Source organism: Euprymna scolopes, chromosome 17 (genome assembly GCF_053919585.1).
Source record: "Euprymna scolopes isolate OS-2025 chromosome 17, ASM5391958v1, whole genome shotgun sequence".
Lineage (NCBI taxonomy): Eukaryota > Metazoa > Mollusca > Cephalopoda > Sepiida > Sepiolidae > Euprymna > Euprymna scolopes.
This window is the reverse complement of record NC_136498.1, coordinates 435712-454871: the sequence shown is the minus strand read 5'-3', so window position 1 is coordinate 454871 and position 19160 is coordinate 435712. Positions and strand designations below refer to the sequence as shown.

Here is a 19160-nt window from a genome sequence, read left to right as displayed (position 1 = left end):
CAGTGAGTTTTACAACTCTGCAATACTGATGTGATTAGATAACTTATGATCAATAATTACCATGATGCGACTTTGGAATGTTTCCATTTTCTGATGTAATTTAACAGTCCTGTTGCCATATTTTAATCCATATAAGATTGCAGGAAGAACATGTGTGTTATAGATTTTTTTATTTGATTTTGTATGGTATGCATTTAAAAGTTAGGGCAGTTTTGTTTCTTATAAAGGCAGCCCAATTTGAGCTGCTTATGTGAATTATAGCCATTTGGAATGATGTTCAATGTTTAATTAGGATAATCAAATTAATGTACAATGAAAAATATACTATGGTTTGGAACAAAAATACAGCTGTTTTCTATTATAATAATTATTACACTGTGATTGCAAGAAATTAATATTTGAATTAATAATAAATTACTATTTAATAAATAAATTAATATTAAAATTATTATAATACAGCTGTTTTCTATTATAATAATTATTACAATATGATTGCAAGAAATTAATATTTGAATTAATAATAGATTACTATTTAATAAATAAATTAATATCAAAATTATTATAACAGTGTAATAGCAAGAAATTAAGTAATATACTAATTAATAATAAATTGCCATTAAATAAATAATTATTAAAATAAATTATAACAGTGTAGTTTCAAGAAATTAAATAATATTTAAATTAACATTAATTGCCATGTAATAAATTAATATTAAAATAATTCATAACAGTAATTGCAAGAAATTTATATTTAAATCAATAATAAATTAACATTTAATAAATTAATATTAACATTAATTATAATAGTGTAGTTGCAAAAAGTTAGTAATTATTTAAGTTAATAATAAATTGCCATTTAGCAAATTATTACACTTAATTATAACAGTGTGGTTTACTTAATATTAAAATTGATAATAAATTGCCATTTAGAAAAATTATATTAAAATAATATATAACTGTAATTTAAAGATATTAATGTTAAAATTAATAATAAATTACCATTTAATAAATTAATATTAAAATTAATTATAACCGTGTAATTGCAAGAAATTAATTGATATTTAAATTAAAAATAAACTGCCATTAACTAAATTAATATTACAATTAATCATACCAGTGTAAATTCAAGAAATTAATATCTAAATTAATAATAAATTAGCGTTAAACACATTAATATAAAAATTAATTATGACAGTGTAATTGCAAAAGATTAATATTTAAAATCATAATAAATTGTCAATTAATAAATAAATATTAAACTTAATATTAAAAGTGTACTTTCACGAAATTCATATTTAAATTATAAAAATTACCATTTAATAAATTAATATTAAAGTTGATTATATATGTGCAATTGCAAAAAATTAATAATTATTTTAATTAATAATAAATTACCATTGATTAAATAAATATGAACATTAATTATAACAGTGCAGTTGCAAGAAATTAATTAATATTTAAATTAATAATCAATTGCCATTTAAAAAATTAATATTAAATTTAATTATAATAGGGTAATTGCAAAAAATTAAAAATATTTAAATTAATAATAAATTCTTTTTTAATAAACAAATATTCACAAAATTTATAACAGTGTGATTGCAAGAAATAATTACTATTTAAATTAATAATAAAATGGCCAGTAATAAATTTTTATTAAACTTAAATATAACAGTATAATTGCAAGAAATTAATTAATATTTAAATAATTTATAAATTCCCATTAAATAAATAAATATTTTCAATTATTATAACAGTGTAATTGCAATAAATAAATAAATATCAAACTTAATAATAAATTACCATTTAATAAATAAATATCAATGTTAATTATAACAGGGTAATTGCAAGAAATTAATTAATATTAAAATTAATAACATGTTACCATTTAATAAATTAATATTAAAATTAATTATAACAGTATTATTGCAAGAAATTAATATTTTAATATATAAAATATAAATACATATATATAAAATGCTGTTGCTACTTAAAAAATTAATATTTAAATTAATAATAAATTACCATTAAATTAATATTAAAATTAATTATAACAGTGCAATTGGAAGAAATTATTAATATTTAAATTAATAATAAATTGCCATTTAATAAATCCATATTAAATTATTTATAACAGTGTAGTTTCAAGAAATTATTATTTAAGTTAATAATAAATTACCATTTAATAAATTAATATTAAAATTAATTGTAACAGTGTATTTGCAAGAAATTAATTAATATTTAAGTTAATAATAAATTTCCATTTAATAGATTAACATAAAACTTTATATCAACAGTGTAGTTTCAAGAAATTAATATTTAAATTAATGATAAATTACCATTTAATAAATTAATATTAAAATTAAATATAACACTGTAATTGTAGAAATTAATTAATATTTTAACTAATAATAAATTTCCACTAAATAAATTAATATTAAAATTAATTATAACGGTGTAGTTTCAAGAAGCTAATATTTAAATTAATGATAAATTACCATTTAATAAATGAATATTAAAATTAATTATAACAGTGTGGTTGCAAGAGTTAAGAATGGAGTGAATAAATTCAGAGAAAATCTGACATTACAAACGTTACCATTGTCGACCAAGAGAAGTTTCCATCAGATATGTGTACACAGCATGATGATATATGGAAGAGTATACCTTGGCAAGTCATGCAGAAGGCAGATGAAGACATGCGTTGCATGGAGGGAAATGATATACAAATTATACAAGTTTGGCTATTTACAGAATGCATTTATTTTTTAATCTGATCAATTAAAAAATAAAAAGACTAGAAAACCTAGCTAACCAGTTTTGAACCTTGCTGAGCATTTTTATTGTTTAATTCCTCATGTTTGAAAATAAATTTGATTTGTATATAGCCATAATTAAATTTTGACCCCCCCCCCTCCAAAAAAATATATTTGTTGTACAATGGATGCCTAATGTGAGTGTTTAAAGCAGGCTTAGTTCTGATGAGGAAGGTTAAATCTAGATAGTATAAGGAAATGTGTGCAGAATAGGACACTGTGATGCTATGGTCACATTAAATAAATGGATGAAAGTTCTTGAGTTAGTAGATGTTGAACAGTTGAGGTAGTAGGTTAAGTTCACAGAAACTGTGAGTTCAATCTTTAGTGAGAGAATTTAAGAAAAATTAAGTAATATCTAAAAAAAAAAAATATGAAATAAGATGAATGAAAGGTGGTGGATGAAATAAAAGGTTCCATTCAAAATTACCGGAAGGTTAATGACTATGAAAAAAGGTAGAAGTTTTCAAGTTTTTAAAAACGTTATAAACATGATGACTGAAACATGTAAATGCATATACTACTAGCAGGCCACCCAATGTTGCCTTGACGTAAAATATGCTATTATATTTTAATTCATCGAGTTTTCTAATTTTTTATTATAGAACCAATTCTTTATTTATTATTATCCAATATATAGTAATGATTTTAGCAGTTATGAAAGAATATGAATTGGGTACTATCCGCTAGAATCGAAACCAGAATGTTTAGTGCTTCAGCCTTAGTTGTTATTTAGCTCTCCAGCACTATTAACGTCTGAGCTACCAATAACTGGATATGAAAGGTTAAAAATGTTTTAATGTTTAATTTTGCGCATGTGCAAAAGTAACAGCAGGAGTAATGTTTGATTCAACTTACTCTACCAAAATCAAGTATTTTTTTTTTCAATTGTAACCCCTTAACTGCAATTTTTGCTGGCTAAAAATCAAATCAAAAGTGTTCTACAGATCCAAATACCCTATATATCAAATTTCAAATCTGAAGACCAAATATTCAGAGTATGGTAGAGACGTTTTGCACATACACTGGCAAGGTCACTTTTATATATATAGTAGCAGGCCACTCGGCATATCCTAGTCATAAAATATGCTTAAATATTATATTTTAATTTATGCAAATTCCATATTTATTAAAGAGACAATTCTTTATCAATTATTATATTGTACCATAATATATAGTAGTGAATTCCAAAGTAAAAACAAATATCACTTGTGTGCCATCAGCTAGAATCGAAACCAAAACATTAGCACATGATATAAATGTATATGCATATGAAAACTGCAAAAAATAACGGTTTTTAACCTATAACTTTTAATTAGTGATGCACAGAAAATAAAACGGGTTTAGTTGACTTATGCCAGGCCAAAGTCAATGATGTTTTTATTATTTTGATCATTTAGCAGCTATTTTTCTGGCTAAAAACTAACTCGAAAATGTACTACAGATCCAAATAGCTTATATATCAAATTTTCACTCTGCAAACAAAATATTCAGAGAGTAGTTAGCATAAATAGAATTCAGTGTAATAGTGAAATGAAACAAACCATCTAATAAGAAACCATAAAAAATGAATAAGTAATTAATTAATGTTTGTTTTTCAAAATGAATATGCAAATTAGTTAGCCTTTACGTAGTGACTTGCATATCCATGGCTGAGTATATTAAGAAGTTCATTTTAATTAAATTTAAGTAGAAAAAGTAGGGTTTTAATATCAATGTCAGAGTGAGGTGCCTTCAATAAGTTTCCAGACTTTTTTTCGTATGGTCACTTTGATTGATAGTACACACATGAAACTCTAGAAGGCCCCATGGAAGTCCTCTTGTGTGGGAGTGTCAATGACCCTCGTCACAGTCTTTTTCATCTCCCCAATTGTCTCATAACGACAGCCTCTAAGGTTTTCCTTGAGTTTTAGGAATAACCAAAAGTCACAAGAAGCAAGGTCTGGACTATAGGGAGGGTGACGAACTGCCTTAATGCCCATCCTCGTCAAATAGTTTGTGACAAGGATGTTTTAAGGTTGTTATAAAAATGGAACGAAATTTAAATTTCCATTCCATTTTTATAACAACCGTAAAATAGAGCATTCTCCACAAGTTTTACATAAACATTTTTTGTGGAAAAAATTATTTTATTGATATTGACAAAAAAAAGTGACTAAATTCTCATGAAAACAAACATGTTTTTCTTTCATTATTTCTTCTATTTTGAAAAGGTGTCGTGTTTTGATTCAGCTTTTGCCCGATTGTTTACATAATTCTGCACTGGCTAAAGTCGGTTTTGTGTGGTTCAAAAGGTGTACCAGTACCAAAACAAATGATGTAAAAAATTATTAAAAAAAGAAAGTTTAAAAAAATTAACAAATATTTTACTCACCGTAACTTTCACAAATCAGTTCCTTGTATTTCCGTCCTGAATTGGCAATATGTTGGAGACATTTCAATGCTTTGGCTTTGTTGATCTCCGTCACCTGTTTCAGACTGATGATGTCGAGCAGGGTCAGGATTCCACCAACTTCAATGAACTCAGTAATGAATTTGTGCCTGGAATAACATACATGAATAAAATAAATACAAACCCATTAATGAAACCAACAGCTTAGCAGAATGTATTTTGAAACTGGAAGTACACACCTCCTCTAAGGTCCCCCTTTAACACTCATTTAGCTACAGCCACTATCAACAATTTTCCTTACTCTCTATCTGTGCCTAAAACTAGACAAAAATTCAATTAGCAAAGTTTCTTCCCTAGAACTACTCGTTTGTGGAACACAACACTGTGGTGCTGCTTCCTGACTGAGTATAACATGGTTGTTTGAGTCAAACAGAGATGATAAGTTTGCTGAAAAAAATGATGGCGCTGGAATCAGTTTTTAAAAACCTAATTTTGGCATCCCTTTAATTGAATTATTTTCAACTTTTCACTTTTACTTTTTTAAAATAAAACAAGTTTCAAGTGCCATGTAGGGAAAAGTAGTAGAAATTTACACAGGAGAAGGTACAGTAGCTCTGTCTAAATTTAGCTTGAATTTTTCTGTTGTTGACGCATTTATTATACCTCTTGGAAGTCTATTCCAAAGTCCAGGAATCTTGACTGAGAAAAACTCTCTTCCAGTTCAATTGAAATCAGTGGTGAAATAGTTTCTTGTGGTTTATACGTACACATACACCTCTTTCTGGTGCAGGAGAGAATAATAGGTTTTGAGGTATATCATTGAAGATATTGTGGACACAAATTAGATGTATAATTGTTAAGTGTTGAGTGATTCTGTTGAACAAAGATGGTGGTAGTAAATCCAATCGGCGAAGAATCAATATATTCCAGATCAACAGTGATTCAGTTATGTCAAGATGGAAACTGATAGCAAACTGACTTGAATCCAAAATTCGGTATTTTTATAATGAGGTTGGAGGCTTCTCATTGGTTGATTGTCCTAATGCATAGTTATAAATAAGATCGTCCAAATTTTTGTAGTCATATGCTCATTATCCATCAAAAACATTTTAACAGTAATTGTCAGCACTCAAGGAAGAAAAAGCTAAATTTATTGAGTAGGCTTTCATAGGGCAAATCCATTAATAAAGTAGACATTTCAATAGAATGTATTTAGAAACTAGATATGTGCTCAGTAGAGTGCAGACTCCCACCAAATCGCATCATCTCTATTAACAGAGCCAAACAGTAGTGGTAGGCGTGCTGAAAAAAAAAGATTTAAATGTTGACTGCAGAATTAATTTCTGACAACCTGATTCTGACACCTTTTTTATTATTTTTTAAAAACATTTTGTTCTAAATTCTTTTTTACTTTTAATTTTTTAAAAATTAATTTAATTTAATTTTTATTCACTTCAAACAAGGCACTGAAACTGAAAGGGCTACTGTGGTAGGAGCTTGATTTATAAGAGCAGCAACCTAGGCACAAAATGTTTATGCATTGCACAAGTAAGACGATACTGACCGACTTTACATGAAAAGGAATGAAGGAGGAAGAGGACTGATAAATGTAGAAGACTGTGTAGAAGGCAGAAAAGAAGACTTGGGAAAGTACATAAGTCAGAACACAGAAAGCTAAATCAGTGCAGTGAGAGACACAATCAAGAAGAACACTACAGGAAGCGATAAAACAAGAAACAAAAAAAAGCATGAAAAGTATGAAGAGAAAGATTTACATGGACAATTCATAAGAATAACAAATGAACAGAATCATGCAAACACCTCAACATGGTAAAGAAAAGGACACATAAATAGGGAAACAGAATCTCTACTGACAGCTGCACAGAGCAATGTGATTAGAATGAACCACATTGCAGCTAAAATAAATAAAACACAGAACAGTAAATGTAGATTTTGTGGAAAAAAGACAAAATAATAAATCACATAATACATTAATGCAGCAAACTAACCCAAAAGGAATAGAAGGACAGGCACAACAGCATGGGGAAGGTTGTGCACTGAGAGCTCTGCAAATGACTGCACCAAATGGTTCAAACTGGAGACTACTGGAAAATGAAAACCACAAAATCCTTTGAAATATGAAGGCACAAACAGATAAACTCATTCAAGCAAGAAAACTAGATGGCATAATAATTAACAAAGGAAAAAACTGCCAAATTGTGATTTTGCCGTCCCAGCAGTCCACAGGGTAAAGATCAAAGAGACAGAAAAACGAAACAGACATGCAGAACTTGCCAGAGAACTGGAAGGAATTTGGAACTTGAAAAAAACTCTTGACATATCAAAGGCCTTCGACAAGGTATGGCATAAGGGTCTACTTCACAAGATTTCCAGCTACGGTATAACTGGAAATGTTTTCTCAATCATTAAATCATTTCTCTCCGATAGGCTCATAAGAGTAGTGGTAGATGGACAAAAATCGGAGGCCTGCAATATAAATGCTGGAGTCCCTCAGGGGTCAATACTGGGCCCAACTCTCTTCCTGATCTACATCAATGATCTCCCAAAACACATACTTAAATCATTCGTTGACATCTATGCTGATGACACGACCATCTACGGCAACACATCAAAGGCTGTAAATGACAAAGTTCTCTCTGATTCTCTCTCCTCTGATCTCGAGCGCGTGGTTCAGTGGGGGAAGACGTGGCTGGTTACCTTTAATGCATCCAAAACCAAACTCCTATCCTTACATCATCAACGCTCTGATCCCCATCTGGCATCAATTGTGATGGATGGCTCTCGTCTGGGTGAGGCCCCGTGTTTTGACAAGCTTCTGGGTTTGACCTTTACTCCTGATATGAAATGGAACACGTATATCAAGTCTGTTGCCAAGGTCGCTGGAAAGATGGTGGGATCCTTCTACTACTCCAGAAGATATCTCACTACTGATGCAATTCTCTATCTATATAAAAGCCAAGTACGTCCAAGGATGGAATACTGTTGCCATATCTGGGCAGGAGCTGCTAAAATAGCCTATCCTGCCTTGACAGAGTACAAAATAGACTTCGTGGCTTAGTGGGGGATGCCCTTTTCTCTACCCTGCAACCTCTCTCCCACAGAAGAGACATTGCGAGCCTATCCTTGTTTTATCGTTATTTCCATGGCAGGTGCTCGTCTGAACTCCAATCTCTCGTCCCCCCTCGCCAATCTTTCACGAAAAACACCCGTCTAGCTGAATCCACTGTGAAAAATTTCCCCCACTCTTTATCTGTGCCTAAATCAAAACGTGGATTCCATGAACAAAGCTTCTTTCTTAGAACTGCACGCCTGTGGAACTCTGTTCCATCTGCCTGCTTCCCACTGGACTACAACTTGGATGTCTTCAAGTCCGACGTTAACAAATTCCTAATGAACCGCCCCCTTAAGTAAACACTTCATCAAATCTCCACACTAACGTAATGTACTTGCAATAACCCTTATCCCTGAGTGGCTTCCGGGCTTTGATAAGTAGTGATCACTGTGTAAAAAAAAAAAAAAAAAAAAAAAAATCAATATAATACCAATAATTGTAGGAGCACTAAGAATAGTTCCAAAGAACTTGGAAAAAAGACTAAAAGAAAATAGAAACAAGGGTAAAACTGAGACTATATAATGGACAATAATGCTGCAAACAGCTGAAATCTTAAGGAAAATTCTCGAATGCAGGAACTAATCCATATGAGTGACAAACACTAACCAGTTATGTAAAAACTACAACAGAAGTAAAAGAAAAAGATGCGACCAAGAAAATTGAAACTGCAAAACTGTAAGACAACTAGCTTCCCCTCCCCCTACCTAAAAAAATTGTAGTGTTGGTATTGACTGGCATCACACCATATAGTTAAGAAGGTCAAAGAGGATCGAAATACTTTGGAGAAATAGCACTAACCAAACATCGACTGGATGAGTCCAAAGGGGACTGGAATCTTACGATGCCTTATTGCCAAATTCCAATAAAAACCAATGGTTATTGCCAGCAAAAAGTTAATGGCAAATGACTGTTGCCATAATGCAAATTCATTTGTAAAAGTTATTGAAAAAGGTGGAGAATACTGGAAATCTGGAAAGACTTGTTGTCACCCAGACTTCAGGAAACACCCACTGGTTGTTGTCAGTAAGCAATCTCTGATGATGACCTGTGTGAGAACTCCAAGTGAGTGGTGATAGTGAACAACAACAACCATCATCATCAAAAGAACATGAAGAATTGAGGTTGAAAGTTAATTTCACAGGGGAAGGTCAAGGAAAATCTGGGAGGAAGTAATAACGACAAAATTGAGAAAAAGAGGGATAAAGAAGTCCTGGCTAGAGATAGCTTAGTTTGTAAGAAAATGTCTAAAAGCAGTCAAACACATGACAACATGTAAAACAGATGTTAAACTGAATACGGTGCCATAGAAGTTTATTATTTGTAACTATGTGGAGAGTAGAAAGTTTGCTTTGGGTTTACTTTTGACAACCTATTGTAACTCTCGATTGCCTTATTTTGGCTTTTAGTTCTCACATTCTATGAGCTATGATTTTGACAAAGGGGGAAGAATTGCTGTTTCCTAGATCGAATCTATTCATCTAAAACTGATTGTCTGTTAATTTTTTACCTTAAAGTAGTATTTTTCTTTTTTAGCTTTTTACATTAAGTGACTACATGCCTTGTCTGGAGCGATTTTTATTAAAAAATGTTAGAGGCCACAATCCTAATTGGAGAAAGGTCAGCTGATAGTCTACTTGTGATGTATGTCTGAAGCTCTGCATAACCTCTTGTTTAGCTCCCCCTTACCTAAACCGAAATTCTTTAAAAAAAAAATATGACGACAGTACAATCTGAAAATAAGCTTAAACCAGGCTTAGGGACAAACAAATTCAACTTGCCTCCTCACTTGAGGCTCACATTCACAAATATCCGTGGGCTTAGAACTAATTTAGCTGATGTTGAAGCATTTCTCTTAACAAATACCCCAGATATCTTAGCACTAAGTGAGACTAACCTACACTCCTCCATCCCCTCTAACTACTTTAACATGCCTGGATATCTCCCACTCTGCCGTAAGAACTCTGACAGACACATGCACGGACTTGGAGTTTACATTCGTAATACCCTCCCCCTGACTAGAGAAACAAACCTAGAAACAGATGATCAAGCCTTTATGCAACACAATATTAGCTAATATTATTTTCTCTACCTCTCTCCCTCGACTCAGGACTGCACCATAATAAACAAAGTATCTGACAGCATAGACACGGCATTGTCCCTCGACACTAGCGCACAAATATATGTATTTGGTGACTTTAATGTCCACCACAAAAACTGGCTTGGATTCTCTACTTACACAGATGCAGCGGGCAGCACAACTCATAGCTTCACTATATCTCACTCCCTATCACAAATTGTTACGTTTCCAACCCGTTTCCCTGACCAGGAAGAACAACACGTATCACTTTTAGATCTGTTTTTGACCACAGTTCCCGATGACTGCATAACAAAGGCCCACAGCCCACTCGGGAACGCTGATCATGCAGTGATAATGGTTGAAATCGCCCTAAACTCTAGAGCCAAAACTGAAGAGCCAGTGCTCAAAACAACGAGATATTATAATAAGGCTGACTGGGAAGCCATCAGGGAACTAATCAGAGATGCCCATGGAGAAATATTTTTTCTCTCCCTGCTGAACAATGTGCAAACGAGACCACTGACTGGTTCAAAACTGCAATCGAAGCGCATGTTCCCATGCGGAAATTTTATAGTAAGCCCCACTCTCCCCAATGGTTTACGTCGACTTGTGCAACTGCCATTGCTCAAAAGCAGCATGCATACCGTAGGTTTAACCGACATAAGTCCAGTTCAAACAGACTGAAGTATATAGAAGCTAGAAATAACGTTAAGAAAGAAATAGCGACAGCTAAGAGAGAATTTACGGAAACCACTAAAAAGCGCATCGAAGCACAAAAACTAGGAACTCGAGACTTCTGGAAAATCTACAACAGTGTAGTAAATAATGGGCAATCAACAATTCCCCCACTAACCAACAATCACGAGGTTGTCTCCTCAGCAACCGACAAGGCTAACATGCTTGCCAGTCGGTTTGCCTCAAACTCCACACTGAACCCTTCCAACAACCCCCTACCTGACTTTCCTATGCAGACAGATGCCACGCTAGACGATCTGAAAACCACCCCTGCTCAGGTGCATGCTATCATAAAAAACCTTGAAACTTCAAAAGCATGTGGATCCGATCTTATCCCAGTTGTGCTATTAAAAAAGTGCTCAGCCGAAATAGCTCCAGTTCTCTCCAAACTCTACAACAAATGCCTTAATGAAGCTTGCTTTCCGGGCTGTTGGAAAACTGCTTCTGTTGTACCAGTATTCAAGAATTCTGGCGAAAGGACTGACCCATCAAATTATTGCCCCATTAGCCTCCTCCCACTTTTCGGCAAAATATTTGAGACCTTAATTAACCATGCTCTAGTCCATCATCTTACAGATGCTAAACTTCTGACTGACAAACAATATGGATATAGACAAGCCCGTTCCACAGCAGACATCCTAACTGTGATCTCTGAACGTATATACCATTCACTGAACAAAACGGGGGAGGGCAGAGTGGTAGCTCTAGATATATCTAAGGCTTTTGACAGGGTATGGCATGAGGGTCTCCTCAGGAAAATTAGATCATACGGTATCACTGGTAGAATACTTAACATAATTAAATCCTTCTTAGATAAGAGAAAAATCCAGGTTGTCCTCGACGGTCGTACATCTAAACAATATGATATAAATGCGGGGGTGCCCCAGGGTTCTATCCTTGGACCTCTATTGTTGCTGATATTTATAAATGACCTCCCCGACAAAATTGCCTCTGAGATAGGTATATATGCTGATGACACTACACTCTATGGCAGGCACGACAGGAAGACGAATGAACACATTTCTAAAGAAATGGCAGAAACACTAGAGGAAGACCTCCAATCTGTGGTGGAATGGGGACAAAAGTGGTTGGTCGCGTTCAATGCTGCCAAGACTAAACTAGTTTCCTTCAATAATTACAAGAAACCCTCTCTACCACCTATAGCAATGGCCAACGACTCTTTATCTGAGAGTACATCTTTCAAACTCCTTGGCCTAACGTTCACAGGAACATGAGTTGGAACAATTACATTGAAGGCATTGCCAGGGCCGCTGCAAGAAAGGTGGGCTCTCTCTACCATGCTAGAAAACTACTAACACCCGAAAGTATCCTGTACCTCTATAAGGCCACCATTCGTCCATGTATGGAGTATTGCTGTCACATCTGGGCTGGTGCATCTGCTACTAGTCTCTCGCTCTTTGACAAGGTTCAAAAGAGAGTCGCAAACCTGATAGGCCCTGAACTGGCATCTAAGCTTCAGCCTCTGTCCCATTGACGAAATGTTGCATCCCTCTGTCTTTTCTACAAGTATTTTAGTGGTGAATGCTCTGACGAACTGCAATCACTTGTGCCCCCACGACGTGAGCACCCTCGACAAACCCGACAAGCTGCTAAATCCCACCCCCACACTGTAGAGATCCATAGATGTAAAAGATCTTTTTACTCCAATAGTTTCTTCCCCAGAACCGCTAGACTGGAATTCCATTCCAGGTCCCTGCTTCCCCAACAGTACTGACGTGCAGAAGTTCAAGTGTAACGTGAACCGACATCTTGCTGCTCAAATCCCTACATAGTACCCCAGTAGTTGTTGCCCCTGATAGTAGCCCCCTACACCAAAGTGGCAATGTACCTTGTTTGGGGTGAAAATGTAATAAAAAAAAAATTAAAAAAAAAGACCAGTTGTGATTAAAGAACATGATATTAAAAAAATAAAAATCAGAACAACAGCGACTGATATTGCTACCAAAGCAGGATTGCAAATCCAGTTTCCTTTTTCACACTAATTAGTTTACGACTGGTCTGATCAATCAGTGTATACTTTGATCTTAGCAGAGGTTTGAACTTTTCGAATTGACCCGATCTTTATCCTTCCTTCACCATCAGAGAAGGATCAACACAGCGACCTTTTACTTTCAACAGAATGCCCAACAAAAGTGCAAGGCATTTCTCAGATTTACAACATTCAAACTTTGTTGTGCCCCTTGGATTGTTGACTTCAATTCCAAACGATTTATTTCAGCCATAAAACCTATTCACGCTTGACTCATTGATCTTTCCACTTTAATTATATTTTTTCCAACCAATTTATATTTTGACATTTCAAACACATGTATCATTCATATCATGTTCAGTTTTGGTGGAGTCGTCAATGAGGATGAGAGGTCTGCTTTTTATTTTTTTTTATTTTCTTTGTTTTTTAATTAAAGCTGGTCTAACATTTTTTATGGAAATTGTTCAAAACAAGGCATGAAGCCACTGCATGTAAAGAGCTAAAAAATACAACTTAAAGGTAAAAAATTAGTGAACGATAAGCGTTAGATGCATACATCCAATTTAGAAAACAACAATTCTTTCCCCTTTGTCAAAACAATAATCCATTGACTTATATTATTATTGTTACTAAATTACCAGATTTTTAAGCCTGTTAAAAATGACAAAAGTTAAAAAAAGAAAGTTATAGCTCATTGATTTTGAATGAGTGCTTTATGCCAAATTGATGATTGAATATGATTCATTTTGTGCTCACTTTTGCATTAAAAATTAATCCCTATTAATTCTTAACTGTGTATTGGACAGATACCATAATAATAATAATATTGCTGCCCCTTCTACAAAAGGTACATACAAAATTTCAACCAGATCGTCTCGATAGTTTCTGAGAAAACTTCTAGAGTAAATGTAGTATTATTGTGACTAATTCCTATTAATCCCTAACTGTGCATTGAATGGATGCCATAATACTTACTTTGCTGTACCTTATAACAAAGGTTCATACAAAATTTTAGCCAGATAAGCCCAGTAATTTCAGAAAAATGTGGAATGGATAGACTGAGAAATATATAATAAGCTATTTATTATTTGTTCCCTATAAAAAGAAAAGTTATAGAGAATCTACATGAAAACTACATTTGTATTCAAACGTAAAATTTCTGGCGAAAACAATGGAAGTGTTCATGAATCCCATTATGCATTACTATTTTGGCTGACATTTATTTCGTCTCATCGACCCTTATCCTCAAGTAGCTCTTAGCCTTGATAAGTGGTGATTCAACAGTACAAAGAAAAGAATAAAAAATTACCCCATCTTTCATACATCATCAGGGCTTCATTATCTGAGGAAACCACATGGTCACTAACACAACAGTCCTTGTGAATAGTTTTTGCCTTCCATTGCAATGTCAAGTTTATGCCTAGTAAAACAGCATTGAGCTTACTCAAGTTGATGTATTTTTCTTCATGTACTAATTGGAGTCAACTTGCATCGTCTGTCATGGAGTCATTGCTTTCTATAACCATACTAGTGACTAATAAACTTGCATCCTACTGTACAGTTATATCTTCCCTCACTGATATATCAGTCACCTTCCACTCGATCAACCTAGACTATTCTCATGAAAATGTTTGTAATCATCCGAGACAGTAGAGACTCCTGCACTTAATCATCTCATCTAGTCGTTATTGTGTTTGCCCTTTGTTTCATAAATGCTTTGGCAACACATAGGCAGCAACATAGCGGGAAATGACTAATCAGCTTTCTGCAGATTAAGAAGACAATTCAGTGGATAAGTTTATTGAGGATTACCAGTAGTTCACTTGCACAACACCATCAAAGTTTTCCTTGCTCCTCTGAGACATGTAATCCCAACATGCGTGTGCATGTTCTCAGCTGGTCTGGGATCTTACTGTCCAGACCAAACTGCTTCAAGTGTTCTTTGACACATACCACAAAACACACACTGTTGTTCATAAAAATATCATTGATATTAGAAGAGGTAGCTGTATCGATGATCTCATCCTGGCTTAGAATGGCAGTACCAATAGCCAACATTATCAAAGGGACGACATTGAGCTCAAATACTAGTCCTTTAATCGCCACTGTTTGAAATGGCCAAAAGGACATGGCAATATGTACTTACAGATCAGCCTGGCATAGATCTAGCCCTGCTAAGTTTGAACCTTGCTGTTGCCTTGAATTTGTGTAGGGGCTGGATATTCCACAAGCCTGTTTCTTAATGTAATTGGAAGTTGGTTGCTAGCCTATTTCTAAGATACAGTCCATCTCTGTGTAGTCGTATCATACTCTACATTGAAATCAGGCTGGTTATGGTGATGGCAACATAATTTGGTCGATCACACTGCAGAAACATCACCTCTCTGGCACCAGTTACAGTCACTCCCCACAAATGCTTGATTTCATTCAACTCAAGTAACAAAGCAATGGTTGTTTTTGTTTTATGGCATATCAACCCATTTCAGGTTATTTAATGCCGAATCCAAAGATTCGGAAGAAAAATGTTTTAATAGAATATATTTGTTGTTTTCAAGTCGGTTTCTATTTAACCCATAGTTGGGACCCTAACAGGTACTACCACTCCGGGTCAGAGTGGACCTGGGAACAATGGCAATTAAGGGTGGCTCCACACTCCCCAAAGCCCGCAAGCTGGGGCCTCACCACTGGATATAGTTTAATTCCATATCCAGGACCAAAGTAACAAAGCAAATCCTAGTAAGTCTTCTGTAGTTATAGTGAACCTTTTTACCAATGCTAACTTTCACCAACACATTTCCAGAGCACTCCAGTGCACCTCTGTCTGCTGTGAGCAAGTCTGTATAGTTTTGCCAAGAAGACATCAACTGTTTAGCCTGGCTGAAGGTGATGTACTATAAATTGCTTCCATTTGGCGAAGGAGTCTAAAGCAAAAGCTGTGTGCAATGTTCTCTTCACACGATTGAGATCTGCACATTTCTCCTCACCCAACTGCTGGTACACAGCATATGCGCCACCCGATAAACACATTGGGATGTCACACTCAATACATTTCATTCAACGGATATATAAGTTCTGTCTTCTCTAACCATTCCACTATCAACTACCCTGAGCCACTGCCATCAAGCAGGAATATAAGCTTCAGGTCGGAGGTCATTTAGCTGAAATAGCTTGTGTCAGAAAAAAAAACGAAAATGCAAGAGAACTTTTGACTCAGAACGATCATCATTATGCAGCAAACTGCAATGCTGATATGGTCTCAAGTAATAACGTTGACATGGACTCGACCAATAATGCTAATATGAACTTGAACATTAACGTTGACATGCACTAAGAGCAATCTATGAAGACATTGACCAATGACTCGAGTATTGTCCTTATATCGCTTCTGGAGTGCATTGACCATTAATGTTGACAGGCACTAAGAGCAATCTATGAAGACATTGACCAATGACTCGAGTATTGTCCTTATATCACTTCTGGAGTGCATTGACCATTAATGTTGACATGCACTAAGAGCAATCTAGACAAGTGTTACATGTTTGATTCTAGGGGCATTGAACATGCAACATATAAAAAAAACTAAACCTCATTGTTTAAAGAAAAAAGAAAAAAGTATTCATTATACATGAACACAAAGAAACACAAAATATTTACAAATGATCAATAAGGGATAAGCAAGTTTTTATTTCAATCTAGTTTACATTTAGAGGAAAGACTGTGTGATTGAGAGTTAATAAACAATATTCTTTGGTCAGAGAGAAAGTCAAAAAAATCTTTAGAATTACCAAATGTCCAGTTTTTCTTTGAGTCTGCTTGTAATTTATTCTTTTGATAAGATCCCTTTCAATTGAATTTGGATTCCAGGAAATATTGGCCAGACTTAATCTAGTCAGCGTCTGACAACCTGGAGTGGCGTAATGACTCAATCTGACCGTTTTACTGACAAACTGGAGAGTTGACGCTATCAAGATTCTTTTATAGTTTTAGTGAATGTAAAGTTCCAGAGCGTTTCTGGAACTTTATGTTCACTAAAAGAATCTTGATAGCGTCAACTTTGCATTCACTAAAAGAATCTTGATAGTGTCAACTCTCCAGTTAGTCAGTAAAACGGTCAGATTTAGTCATTACGCCAATCCAGGTTGTCAGACGTTGAAATAAATAGAATACCACAACTTACCACAATACCACAAATAGAATACCAGAAACTCTTGAAAAAGAACGTTTTTATATTTTATATTTAGAACTCTTTAGAAAGACTTAAAAAGAATATTTTTATATTCTAACTTTAATGTAATGTTTTTAATAGTAAAAATTAAGTATTTTTAATATTATTATAAGAAATTGTAATATGTTAATATTTTTATGAATATTTTAATACTTTTATGAATATTTTAATACTTTTATGAATATTTAAATATTTTTATGAATATTTTAGTAGTTTTATGAATATTTAAATATTTTTATGAATATTTTAGTAGTTTTATGAATATTTTAATAGTTTTATGAATATTTTAATACTTTATGAATATTTTAATACTTTTATGAATATTTTAATACTTTTATGAATATTTTAATACTTTTATGAATATTTTAATATTTTTTATGAATATTTTAATACTTTTCTGAATATTTTAATACTTTTATGAATATTTTAATACTTTTATGAATATTTTAATACTTTTGTGAATATTTTAATACTTTTGTGAATATTTTAATACTTTTATGAATATTTTAATAATTTTATGAATATTTAATACTTTTATGAATATTTTAATATTTTCATTAATATTTTAATACTTTTATGAATATTTTAATATTTTAATACTTTTACGAAATTGTAATATTTTAATACTTTTATAAAATTGAACATTTTAATACTTTTATGAGTATTTTAATACTTTTATGAATATTTTAATAATTTTAATACTCTTATAAAATTGAACATTTTAATACTTTCATGAGGAAAATGTCTTCCCACGACAGAAGACACTGACAAATAACTCGAGAGTTATCCTTATATCGCTTCTAGATGATTGCATTCTTGTATCCAAAGGGCTGTCCAGCGAGAGCATGTGGACACTTATCAGTCGCTTCTGCACATATCCATCACAGACTATTTTTATGAATCTGTTAGCACATAATAGCCTTGCTGTTATAAGTTCAATATTTCGGCAGAAAACAGATGGTACAGGTTGAGCACTAAAAAGAAGTTTATTATTTAAAAAGGAATGTTATTATTTACAATAAATTATATAGCTTCAACTGTAGGACTTTGGAATTCTCTTCCGGTTTCCTGCTTCCCCAACTGAACTGACATGCAGAAGTTCAGGAGTAATGTGAACAGACATCTTGCTGCTAAACTCCCTATGTAGTACCCCTGCAACTTAGGTCCCTGATAGTAGCCCCCTACATCAAAGTGGCAATGTACCTTGTTTGAGGAGAAAATGTAATAAAAAAAAAAAAAGATTGATGTAAAACGCACAATGGAATTTCTGGAGGTTCTGCTTGTCAATATTATTTCTTGAGATTAATTTTTTTTCATCAAAAATATTTTTAATTTATTATTTTAAAAAATTTGAAAGTTATGCTGGCTAGAACAATCTTCAAGTGGCTCTTATTAAAGACAAAAATACTAATATATATATATATATATATATATATATATATATATATATTTGTTTATTGTTATATAAACATGCTCACATCCCGCTGCTACAAACAGCCACTTGTTTCAATCAGACAACAGATATCATCAGGCAGTGACTTGACTATTCAAATAACATTTGTTTGATTGAAACAAGTGGCTGTTTGTAGCAGCGGGATGTGAGCATGTTTATATAACAATAAACAAGTATTATCAGCTCTTTTTATTTGAGCATTATCTAACAACCTCGTTGATTTCACTAGTCCATTACTTTTAAATAAAAAAAAAACGAGTAATATATATATATATATATATATATATATATATATATATATATATATATATATATATATAATATTAAAAACAAAATACT

General features: G+C 33.0%; 1 protein-coding gene across 5 annotated transcripts in view; it reads right to left on the bottom strand.

Moving 5' to 3' along the window:
• LOC145296644 (armadillo-like helical domain containing protein 1) overlaps positions 1-19160 on the bottom strand; it is a 217472-nt gene that overhangs the window by 164106 nt on the left and 34206 nt on the right. For all 5 annotated transcript variants that reach the window (XM_080142573.1, XM_080142574.1, XM_080142571.1 and 2 more), the window contains one exon: positions 5191-5357. In XM_080142573.1, the coding sequence (XP_079998699.1) occupies positions 5191-5357 (167 nt within the window). The remainder of the gene's footprint in view (positions 1-5190; positions 5358-19160) is intronic.